Source organism: Pelobates fuscus, chromosome 12, assembly GCF_036172605.1.
Source record: "Pelobates fuscus isolate aPelFus1 chromosome 12, aPelFus1.pri, whole genome shotgun sequence".
Classification (NCBI taxonomy): domain Eukaryota; kingdom Metazoa; phylum Chordata; class Amphibia; order Anura; family Pelobatidae; genus Pelobates; species Pelobates fuscus.
The window spans coordinates 34,766,667-34,779,510 of NC_086328.1; the positions used below are offsets into that span (position 1 = coordinate 34,766,667).

Here is a 12,844-nt window from a genome sequence, read left to right on the forward strand (position 1 = left end):
GTGTGCCTTAGGCTGGCCAAAAGACACAGTGTGCCCGGATGCCTCTGTGCAGAGCTGAGCTTCCTCTCCCTGTCTCTCCCCTGCACTGCACTCTATGACCCAGGAAGAAGTCCCCCCAGCACAGTGCTCCCTGTGGTTGCACGTGGGAAAAGGGTAGAACACAGTTCCACAGTGACAGTGCTGCTGCAGCTTAAGAAGGGAGACGCAATGCTCCTGACTTCAATTTCAATTGGGGGGGCACTGCATGATTTAGGGGGAGCTCTGCCCCCCCCCCCCCAGCGATGCCACTGGATGCCTATGGGCAGGGTAAAAGGCAAACTGCATCACTAATACCACCCAGTAAAGGGGGCTGGTCCATCCAAATAAATAGGTCAGCAAAATAAGTATAAATGCATACCAGGTTATCTTCCAATTACCCAGGCTGGCTCACTGAGGTTTTCAGTGATCTTTGTTGGGTTCTAGTTCCCTAACTGTAAAGCGAGATTCTAATGATGCACTCGGGCTATGCTTTTTGGGGATAGCTCCCGCTTGTCCATAAAAGTGGATCACCAAGGAAAAAAAGTCAGGATGGCAGGATAAGACCTAAACTGCTCGATAAATAAATGTTTCGGCTCCCTACTAGAGCCTTTAAGTCAATGAAGACTGCTCACTATAATCTCTCTGACGCTCAGGCATTTTCCCTTATATGGAGGATCTAAAATAGTGCACTGCCCCTCCGAAATCAGAACTGTTGGGAGACCTGGTGTGTTGTGTATATATCACATTATCGCACAGTATGTTTTGAAGGGAAAAAAAACTCATGACTATCGCTGTATACACTTACACTTAGTTTTCACTAGCGCAAAACATGTACTTAATTAATACCTTAGATTTTACGTTATTACTTATTAAGTAAAGTTTAGATGGTAATTTTATCTGGGTACAAGATCCAAATGTCTGTAATGTCCTGTCCCTGTATGTGTGGAGAAAGTATTCTGAATATCTTGGGGCCATTGACATCAGAAACACCAGATCTCACCCTTACTTGCCCTTGTTCCCCATCAGTGAACGAACAGACTGCGCAAGTTATCCAGGCTGCATTTCGACACGCGTCAATTCCGGACATAAATGGAGAGAGAGGCGTCAGGTTTTTGGGAAAAGTGACATATGGTCTAACCAAGTAAGTCTCATTGTGTCTCAGTCTTGTAATGTATATGAGAAGACATATCTAGTAACTATGAATGGCTCAGGTATGTAATAGAGACTCTGATCTGATGTCGAGTGAGCCAAACAGAGATTAAAGTCTTTTTTTTTTTTTTTTAGTGCAGTGATAGTCAGGCATGTTTGGAGTGTCATATCCACAAGATAATATAAATCAAACTAAATTGCAGTACAATGTATGACTTGACAAGATATATGCACTTAATTTAAAGAAGTATGAAAAATAATAAAACGAGATAACCATTACACCTGCAGATGATTCTCAGTAAACTATGGAATTCTAGGGTATGTCATGTACTAGAGTTGGTATGAGCTGGTGTTAAACAAGGTACAAACATCGAGTGTGTACGGACATGTACACTGAGAAGCTGTACACTGAGATACTAGAGTGTAAAGGCAAAATAAAACAAACTGCAGGACTATGTAAAAGGAAATCAATACCACTTGGTACTCCTAAATAGAGTGAGACTTCATATAAGAGTGAGATAAGCTAAGCTATGTAGGCCCCACATGTATCCATTCAGCCGATGCCAGCCCAACAGCATCCACCACATAGGAGAGGGATAAGTCCCATAGTCCCCAGACAGTCCTCTGCTTGATTCATACCACTTGGCTTGCTGCTCCAGTCATATCCAGTGACCCAAACAGGGCCCCGGGAGTCCTCTGTGTGTGAGAGCCACTTATACCAGCCATGAGCATCCCCAGTGTGTGAGCTGAGTGGATGGAGACGACCCCATGTGGATCTTGGTCTGGGTGAATGGCGGTACCGTCGGAGACTGGTCTTATGGCGTGCCACCTGTTTCGATCTCTTCTCCAGCTGCCTCATCGGTATTGGGAGCATGATGCCACGTGGAACAGGTTTTGCTCTACGGGAACACTGTGCAGCCAGTGGGTGAGGGAGAGACGATCTTCTCTATTCCCTGTGCGCTCTTGTGGTCGGAGGCCTGAGCAGATGGGATAGGAGCACATGAGCAATTGCTCATGCGAAGCCAGAACTCCTGACACATACAATCAATTACGACCTCGAATTGTTCCCGCCATGCCAAACTCTGTAGGCCCAGTTGACTAGGGGGAGGCTGCAGGGCGACAGCCATCTTGGATGGCTCTCGTGTCCGCAGGGTCAGCTGAAGTCGTAGCCATTGCTATAGAGAGGCAAGTTTTCCCAGTGGAGACCAGGATATCCCCCATTGGTCCAAAGGGAGGAGGGGAGGTTACTTGGCTGTAGGAGAGTTGATTGGAGTCCCGCAACCCTAGGAGGGAGATCGGCCGCCTCTCCCAGCCAAAGGGCTGCCAGACTTGCTTGGCCGCAAGGCCAAACGTTAAATTTGCTTGTCGGAGTGGCACTTTCTGGGACCAGGAGTGTCCCCTAAGTTGCTTAGCTGATTGCTCTGTGCTCTTGGCTGTTTTTAGTCACAGTGAAGTAGTTAAGGCAGGGTTAAAGGGACACTCCAGGCACCCAGACCACTTCTGCTCATTGGAGTGGTCTGGATGCCAACTCCCACTACCCTTAACCCTGCAAGTGTAATTATTGCAGTTTTTCATAAACTGCAATATTTACATTGCAGGGTTAACTCCACCTCTAGTGGCTGTCTATTAGACAGCCACTAGAGGTCACTTCCTGGGTTCTAGCACAGGTTTCCTGTGCTAGAGCGTCGCTGGACGTCCTCACGCTGTGTGAGGACCTCCAGCGTCGCTCAAAACCCCATAGGAAAGCATTGAAATGATTTTTCAATGCTTTCCTATGGGGAGACGTAATGCGCATGCGCGGAATTTCCGCGCATGCGCATTAGGTCTCCTCGGCCGGTGAGCGAGATTAGTCTCGCCCACCGGCCGACGTAATCACTAGGAGGAGCGTCGCGGAGGCGGAGACAGCGGCGAGGGACATCGCCGCTGTCCCAGGTAAGTCACTGAAGGGGTTTTCACCCCTTCAGTAACCGGGGATTGGTGGGTGGGAGGGAGAGGGACCCTCCAGTGCCAGAAAAACGGATTGTTTTTCTGGCACTGGAGTTTCCCTTTAAAGATCAAATTTGCCGGAGCTGCTAATATACACGTCTAGCCATCTTGGGTGTCAGGCATCACCCCTCCCCAGATAAAAGTCTTTTACCTCAATGTTTCTGTTTATTTACTACAAGGAGATTATGACACTAGAGAAAAGATATGGGCCATCAGGTCATTATTACTGTAGGCTGCCATATTGTCCTCCTTTTAGAACTTTGCTCCACTTTTGTAGATAACGACACTTGTTATATAACTAAATAAAATACAATGGGGGAGATTTGTCAGACTGCCACCTATTGGTTATTTTTATTATCTTACTATACTATATTAAATCTTTTGGGGGTGATTAACTGTTTTATGGAACCATATAGGTGGTATGTCCCTTGAGATCAGGGCCGGCCTTAGGGGTGTGCGAGCTGTGCGGCCGCACAGGGCGCCATGGTGCAGGGGGCGCCCTGCGGCCGCATAGCTCACACGGCATGTCTGTTAGCCGCAATGCTAACAAGACATTTGCCTTGGGCGGCATTTTCCAGGGGGCGGCAAAAAAAGCCGCCCCCAAATGCCCAGGGCAAATGTCTTGTTAGCCTTGCGGCTAACAGACATGCCTGGCTGCTGGGCGATCGGGCGATCGGGCGGGCGGGCGGCCGGCGAGGGAGCACTTCCCCTGAGCTGTTTGCTCAGCTCCCTCGCCGGCCGCAGAGTGAGGCTGGGAGGCGGAGCCGGAATATGACGTCATATTCCGGCTCCCAGCCTACTCTGCGGCGCGCGAGGGAGCTGAGCAAACAGCTCAGGGGAAGTGCTCCCTCGCCGGCCGCCCGCCCGCCCGCCCGACCACCCAGCCCAGCAGCCACTGGACCACCAGGGAGGAAGAGACCCCCCCCCAGCATTCCCAAAGGTAAGGAGGCGGGGGGGGGGGGTCTAAATAAATTTTAAAAAATGTGTTAATGTGGGTGAGTGTGTGTGTGTGTGTGTGTGTATGTTAGTTTGTGTCTGTTAGTGTGTGTGTGTGTGTGTCTGTTAGTGTGTGTGTATGTTAGTGTGTGTATGTGTATGTTAGTGTGTGTCTGTGTCTGTTAGTGTGTGTCTGTGTATGTTAGTGTGTGTCTGTGTCTGTTAGTGTGTGTCTGTGTATGTTAGTGTGTGTCTGTGTATGTTAGTGTGTCTGTGTATGTTAGTGTGTGTCTGTGTCTGTTAGTGTGTGTCTGTGTATGTTAGTGTGTCTGTGTATGTTAGTGTGTCTGTGTCTGTTAGTGTGTCTGTGTCTGTTAGTGAGTGTGTGTGTCTGACTGTGTGTGTGTGGCTGTCTGCCTGTGTGTGTGTGACTGTTTGCCTATGTTTGTGTGTGTGTGAGACTGTCTGCGCGTGTGTGTGTGTGTGACTGTTTGCGTGTGTGTGTGTGTGACTGTCTGCCAGTGTGTGTGTGTGTGTGTCTGTCTGTCTGTGTGTGTGTGGCTGTCTGACAGTGTGTGTTTGTCTGTGTGTGTTTGACTGTTTGTCTGTGTGTGTGTGACTGTGTGTGTGTGTGTGGCTGTTTGCCTCTGTGTGTTTGGCTGTCTGCCTGTGTGTTTGTGTGTGGCTGTGTGTGTGGCTGTCTGCCTGTGTGTGTGTGTTTGTGTGTGACTGCCTATGTGTGACTGTCTGGGCAGACTAGATGGGCCGAATGGTTCTTATCTGCCGTCACATTCTATGTCTGTGTGTGTGTTTGTGTGTGGCTGTCTGCCTGCCTGTGTGTGTGTGACAGGGTGTGTGGGAAGGGGTAAGGAGTGGGGGAGGGGGGGGGGGCGCTGTGAAGATTTTTTGCACAGGGCGCCCAAATGCCTAAGGCCGGCCCTGCTTGAGATCATTTTAGCCCTCTTGTTATGATATTCCCCAGGGTTATCTTTTCTGTGTTGTGCCGCCATCATTACAAACGTGTATACGTATTTAGATATATTTGTAAGGAAACCAAGTATATTTAAATTAAAGTAAAAATAAAAATAAGAAATATATTTATTGGTGAACAAGATACAAGGTGATTATTTCATACATCTACTCCTGAGCCGTCTGTATAGATACATACAGGGGCATACAGAGATGCTATGCAGAAATAAAAAGGTTTGACGCGCGTTTCGCCGGTAAGGCGGCTTTTCAAGGGGAACGAGATCGTGTAACAGTGGGCTATTAAATAGGGCGCCCAAACCTATAATTGGAATCACGAGAACGTCGACGTCATCAGTCAGGTCTGACGGGAGACGGTGGCCCAGAGGGGTCATAATACTCCGTACAAATTCTGTTTGCATTGTGTTTCACAAACAGTGAAACCGATATACCGATATGTATCTAATAAATAGACACATAATGTAGAGGAGCAAAAGGCATGTACACAGTAAGTGACATACCTAAAACCTGTTACATATATATAGAGCTCATAATGCTCGATCGATAAATTCTGCTCCTTTACATGATAGAGTGTTTGTAATTCATCTACAGAATTAGATATGTTTTTGTAAAGCATGAGACGTAAGGGGCTTGATTCAGACCTTTATTCTATACATTATTTACAAATTGTGATGCTTGCAATGTATATGGCTATTGCATCGGTAAATAACTAGATCCCATCCATATGTCGTGGTAGATAGTATCCCGTTTGAACATATAATATGTGATGTTTGTGTATCCTATAAAATCCATATGTACATGTATTTATACTGGGAGGTCATTTATACCGTGGGAGATCCATAAGAATAATAATAATAATAATACAGCCACAAACCCGTCCAAAGGATTGTCCTCTTTTCTAGGGGGTCGGGAAGATGTTAGGTATGGTATACTAATCGATACCGTAGTCTCATGAAGAGAACACGAGGTGCATTATCTCATGTTCAATACGTTTTACAACAAACATATAGGGAAATCAATGGCATATATGCTATATATTAGTAGACGTTCTTGGTTATTGGTAATTTCTGCAAAGATCTTATAATTAGAAGAAATTATGATGTTCAAAGGATCATTAAAAATAATTGGTAAAATACTGAAATTTATAATGTAATATGTATAGATAATTAATTATGATCATGAAGTGCCAGTCATGATGACTGAGAAAGTTATATAAATTTTACATGAATCTAGAGGTATAGCAATTGGATATAGTTAATGTATGAAGGGTGTATAGTTGAACTCCTCGTTGAGTCCCTGAGGGGCGAGGGTTCTAAAGGAATATATCCATTTAGATTCTTTTTGAAGTAATTGCTGATTGAAGTTCCCTTTCCTAGGGTTAGGGATCAGCTTTTCAATGGCCTGGAATTTCAGATTGTCAGTATTGCCTTGGTGAAAGTTTATGATATGCCTTGCCACAGGGGTAGGTGTGATGGTGTTCTTTACAGAATTAATATGCTGAAGGATCCTTCGACGAAAAGGTTGAATGGTTTTGCCAATGTACTGGATGTTGCATGTACATGTGATCAGATATACTAGACGAGTGGTACTGCAATTGACCAGTGCATTGGTCTTAATGATAATTTTTGATTGCGTGGACGTAGTTGACTTGGAGGGGGTAATGAACGGGCAGGCTTTACAGTGGCCACACCTGTAAGTGCCCTTTGTGTTGGTGAGCCAATTAGGCTCAGTTGGAATAGGAGCCAGGAAGCTGTGAACTAAGTAGTCTTTCAGGTTCCTTGATCTACGGGCCGTGATCGCTGGATAGCAAGGTAATGACTTTTTCAACACAGGGTTATGTGTAAGGATCGGCCAGTGATTAGACAGAGTTTGTGTCATCTTTCGCCAGCCACCGTCAAAGGTGGCGATACATCTCGGGGTCAAAGAATTGGTTTTTGAGCGTGTAGTCTTCAAACTTTCCACTCTATTTGTACCACTGGCCCGTTGGTATGCCTTTTTTAGAACCCTGTTTGGATATCCCAATGCCTTGAAACGAAGTTTCAATGATTGGCATTCTTGGTAGTATGCTGAGTCCTCAGAGCAATTTCTTCTTGCCCTTAAGTATTGGCCATAAGGGATTGATGCTTTCAACTTATAAGGATGGTGACTCTCCCAATGCAGGAGGCTATTTGTTGAAGTTAGCTTTCTGAAGAGCTCAGTTTGAATAGTACCGTCCTCCATCAGGAGGATCTTTAGGTCGAGGAAGACCAGTTCTTTTTCATCTATGACATGTGTGAGTGATAGGTTAATAGTGTTGTCATTTAGAGTTTTAACAAAATCTTCAAATGTCTTAATTGAACCTGTCCACAGTATAAACACATCGTCGATATATCTGTACCACTTTAGAATATATTTGTGGTACAGATTATATCGTGGGTCATTCCATATTTTGTCCTCCCACCACCCTAAGAAGAGGTTTGCGTAGGTGGGGGCACAAGTCGTACCCATCGCAGTCCCGGTCTCCTGCAAATAGTATTTGCCATTGAATAATATGTAGTTATGCGTCAAGATGAATTCTAATAGCGACATGATAAAGGAGATTTGTGCTTCGTCGTATGCTACTGATTCAAGAAATGAGCGACATGCTTGTATACCTATTGTATGTGGGATATTGCTATATAAGGATACAACATCCAAGCTCGCTAATAAGGTATACGGTGGTACCTGAAGTCCTTCCAAAATCAGTAATGTGGACTTGGTGTCTTGTATATAGGATGGTAGGCCTATAACAAATGGATGCAGAATTTTGTCGACATATTTGCTAGCTCGCTCAGTCAGACAGTTATTGCCTGATATGATCGGTCTCCCTGGAGGTGTTCTGATGTCCTTATGCACTTTCGGTAAGCAGTATAGAGTTGCTACCGTTGGGTGCTTGTGTGGTAATAGGTACTTGTATTCGTCTATGTTAATAATTTTATCATCCAACGCTTTTTTAAGTAAGGAATCCAAGTCTTTAATGTACCTTTCAGTGGGATCCTCAGGGAGAACGCTATAATTTAGTTCGTTATTCAGATGTGTCATGCACATGTATAGTTGAACTCCTCGTTGAGTCCCTGAGGGGCGAGGGTTCTAAAGGAATATATCCATTTAGATTCTTTTTGAAGGTCAGGATCCCCCTCGGGAGCAGAGGGGACGCCTAAGGGACAGGGACCGTTGGGCCTACAAGCGACAGGGACGGGGTCAGAGATTCTGACATGTAACAGGATCATCAATCTCTCTGATTTCCCGTTAAAACCCAATCATATTTTGCTTCTAAGCAAAGGTCTCACCTTCGTACCAACCCCAGGCTACAATAGTTTTGAATGGTCAAAGGACATTAACTTATTTGGCAGAAAGCTAGCATTAAACTTGATGCATTCTAAAAAAGATGCACTAATGGCAAATGATCTGGGTCTAAGTTTGGAGGATTTTGAACTTTCAAAGATACTGACAGGTTTACTGGAGGAACAGAATCCATCCAGATCCCTGACGAATTTAAAACCACAGAGCTGGTTTACCCCAAATTTGAAAGATACCCCACATATAGATCTATTTGTAGAAATGACTACTAGCGAGTTGCAAAAAATGCAATCTGTACGCCCACTGGACAATAATCTATCTACCACTGAACGGAAAGCCCTTGAAGAACTGACAATGTCGAGTAACATTGTCATAAAACCTGCAGATAAAGGGGGGAACATCGTCCTACTCAACCGGGACATGTACATTGACGTTCTCCCTGAGGATCCCACTGAAAGGTACATTAAAGACTTGGATTCCTTACTTAAAAAAGCGTTGGATGATAAAATTATTAACATAGACGAATACAAGTACCTATTACCACACAAGCACCCAACGGTAGCAACTCTATACTGCTTACCGAAAGTGCATAAGGACATCAGAACACCTCCAGGGAGACCGATCATATCAGGCAATAACTGTCTGACTGAGCGAGCTAGCAAATATGTCGACAAAATTCTGCATCCATTTGTTATAGGCCTACCATCCTATATACAAGACACCAAGTCCACATTACTGATTTTGGAAGGACTTCAGGTACCACCGTATACCTTATTAGCGAGCTTGGATGTTGTATCCTTATATAGCAATATCCCACATACAATAGGTATACAAGCATGTCGCTCATTTCTTGAATCAGTAGCATACGACGAAGCACAAATCTCCTTTATCATGTCGCTATTAGAATTCATCTTGACGCATAACTACATATTATTCAATGGCAAATACTATTTGCAGGAGACCGGGACTGCGATGGGTACGACTTGTGCCCCCACCTACGCAAACCTCTTCTTAGGGTGGTGGGAGGACAAAATATGGAATGACCCACGATATAATCTGTACCACAAATATATTCTAAAGTGGTACAGATATATCGACGATGTGTTTATACTGTGGACAGGTTCAATTAAGACATTTGAAGATTTTGTTAAAACTCTAAATGACAACACTATTAACCTATCACTCACACATGTCATAGATGAAAAAGAACTGGTCTTCCTCGACCTAAAGATCCTCCTGATGGAGGACGGTACTATTCAAACTGAGCTCTTCAGAAAGCTAACTTCAACAAATAGCCTCCTGCATTGGGAGAGTCACCATCCTTATAAGTTGAAAGCATCAATCCCTTATGGCCAATACTTAAGGGCAAGAAGAAATTGCTCTGAGGACTCAGCATACTACCAAGAATGCCAATCATTGAAACTTCGTTTCAAGGCATTGGGATATCCAAACAGGGTTCTAAAAAAGGCATACCAACGGGCCAGTGGTACAAATAGAGTGGAAAGTTTGAAGACTACACGCTCAAAAACCAATTCTTTGACCCCGAGATGTATCGCCACCTTTGACGGTGGCTGGGGAAAGATGACACAAACTCTGTCTAATCACTGGCCGATCCTTACACATAACCCTGTGTTGAAAAAGTCATTACCTTGCTATCCAGCGATCACGGTCCGTAGATCAAGGAACCTGAAAGACTACTTAGTTCACAGCTTCCTGGCTCCTATTCCAACTGAGCCTAATTGGCTCACCAACACAAAGGGCACTTACAGGTGTGGCCACTGTAAAGCCTGCCCGTTCATTACCCCCTCCAAGTCAACTACGTCCACGCAATCAAAAATTATCATTAAGACCAATGCACTGGTCAATTGCAGTACCACTCGTCTAGTATATCTGATCACATGTACATGCAACATCCAGTACATTGGCAAAACCATTCAACCTTTTCGTCGAAGGATCCTTCAGCATATTAATTCTGTAAAGAACACCATCACACCTACCCCTGTGGCAAGGCATATCATAAACTTTCACCAAGGCAATACTGACAATCTGAAATTCCAGGCCATTGAAAAGCTGATCCCTAACCCTAGGAAAGGGAACTTCAATCAGCAATTACTTCAAAAAGAATCTAAATGGATATATTCCTTTAGAACCCTCGCCCCTCAGGGACTCAACGAGGAGTTCAACTATACACCCTTCATACATTAACTATATCCAATTGCTATACCTCTAGATTCATGTAAAATTTATATAACTTTCTCAGTCATCATGACTGGCACTTCATGATCATAATTAATTATCTATACATATTACATTATAAATTTCAGTATTTTACCAATTATTTTTAATGATCCTTTGAACATCATAATTTCTTCTAATTATAAGATCTTTGCAGAAATTACCAATAACCAAGAACGTCTACTAATATATAGCATATATGCCATTGATTTCCCTATATGTTTGTTGTAAAACGTATTGAACATGAGATAATGCACCTCGTGTTCTCTTCATGAGACTACGGTATCGATTAGTATACCATACCTAACATCTTCCCGACCCCCTAGAAAAGAGGACAATCCTTTGGACGGGTTTGTGGCTGTATTATTATTATTATTATTCTTATGGATCTCCCACGGTATAAATGACCTCCCAGTATAAATACATGTACATATGGATTTTATAGGATACACAAACATCACATATTATATGTTCAAACGGGATACTATCTACCACGACATATGGATGGGATCTAGTTATTTACCGATGCAATAGCCATATACATTGCAAGCATCACAATTTGTAAATAATGTATAGAATAAAGGTCTGAATCAAGCCCCTTACGTCTCATGCTTTACAAAAACATATCTAATTCTGTAGATGAATTACAAACACTCTATCATGTAAAGGAGCAGAATTTATCGATCGAGCATTATGAGCTCTATATATATGTAACAGGTTTTAGGTATGTCACTTACTGTGTACATGCCTTTTGCTCCTCTACATTATGTGTCTATTTATTAGATACATATCGGTATATCGGTTTCACTGTTTGTGAAACACAATGCAAACAGAATTTGTACGGAGTATTATGACCCCTCTGGGCCACCGTCTCCCGTCAGACCTGACTGATGACGTCGACGTTCTCGTGATTCCAATTATAGGTTTGGGCGCCCTATTTAATAGCCCACTGTTACACGATCTCGTTCCCCTTGAAAAGCCGCCTTACCGGCGAAACGCGCGTCAAACCTTTTTATTTCTGCATAGCATCTCTGTATGCCCCTGTATGTATCTATACAGACGGCTCAGGAGTAGATGTATGAAATAATCACCTTGTATCTTGTTCACCAATAAATATATTTCTTATTTTTATTTTTACTTTAAATCAATATAGCTGTATATACCAATATATACTCTATAGGCAGTGCTCTTTGCTCTTTTTGTTCACCAATTTTCACGTAGGGTTAACCCCTTCACTGCCTTGATACCTTGACACTAGGCTTTCACTTTGAGCAAGTATATTTAAACCTCATTCGGTAGTTTCCTCCCGAACCGCCAGAGCATCAGTAAATATATAGCTCTCCATTCGGTAGTTGAAATAGACGGTCCATATGAATACAAATAGCTTTAGAAGATAATTCCCTTAATAAAGCATACGAATTCCCAAACATCAGCCGAAGTGAAGAAGAAGGGTACAACAGAACTGTCTTAATGACCACACAAAGGCTTTTATGCAAGTCCCCATGCAAGGGGACATTCCACAGGGAGGGACACAGAATAACCAATCAGTTACAGGGAAACAGTAAAACACACCCAGCACAAACATACAACTCCCTCCCCTGGTCCTGGAGATAATCAAGTCTGATAAAGTAATAACTTGATTATCTCCAGGCAGAAAAATCTAATTTTCCCCAATACTCAGAACACCCCTTTATACATGGTGTATCCCCACAAATAATATGTCCCCTGATAGCCCCGATCTGGATGACCAACATATTTAAAATTTCACCCAGATCGGTTCAGGGGTTCTCAAAAAGTGTGGAAGTCCTTTGTTACCGGGTAACTGTGAGCTGGCTGCCCAAAACAGTTCCAGGAGTTTGGGTGGTTTTGCCGGTCTAAGAAAAGGGGTAAAAACCGAACAATTACACAAATGGATTCCCCTGGCTCTTAGCAGCGATTGTTCCCCTCATTCGTATGCACAAAAGTACCGAATAGCGCTCTTCTAGCTATTTGGTAAATATAGATCCAGCGTTCAAGTGTTTGAGACCGGTGTTTGGGAAGTCGAGTGTCCGATTTTAGTTCCAGACACTCGACAACCAAGTCCCGCTACCTTTGTTCGCCTGAAAAAAGATGGCCGCGGTTTTCTCAGCCACGTGGCGTTCGGTAGTACGAACGCTGGCCGCACAGATAGAGGGTTCAATTGAAGCAGTCTTTGAAGTTTAATGAGCCAGGGGGG

General features: G+C 43.7%; 1 protein-coding gene and 1 long non-coding RNA gene across 2 annotated transcripts in view; one reads left to right on the forward strand and one right to left on the reverse strand.

Moving 5' to 3' along the window:
* Nucleotides 1-12,844, reverse strand: part of LOC134578777 (uncharacterized) — a 495,152-nt gene that overhangs the window by 129,067 nt on the left and 353,241 nt on the right. The window lies entirely within an intron of this gene.
* CETP (cholesteryl ester transfer protein) overlaps nt 1-12,844 on the forward strand; it is a 62,176-nt gene that overhangs the window by 6,486 nt on the left and 42,846 nt on the right. The window contains exon 2 of the mRNA XM_063437910.1: nt 1,045-1,159. Within this exon, the coding sequence (XP_063293980.1) occupies nt 1,045-1,159 (115 nt within the window). The remainder of the gene's footprint in view (nt 1-1,044; nt 1,160-12,844) is intronic.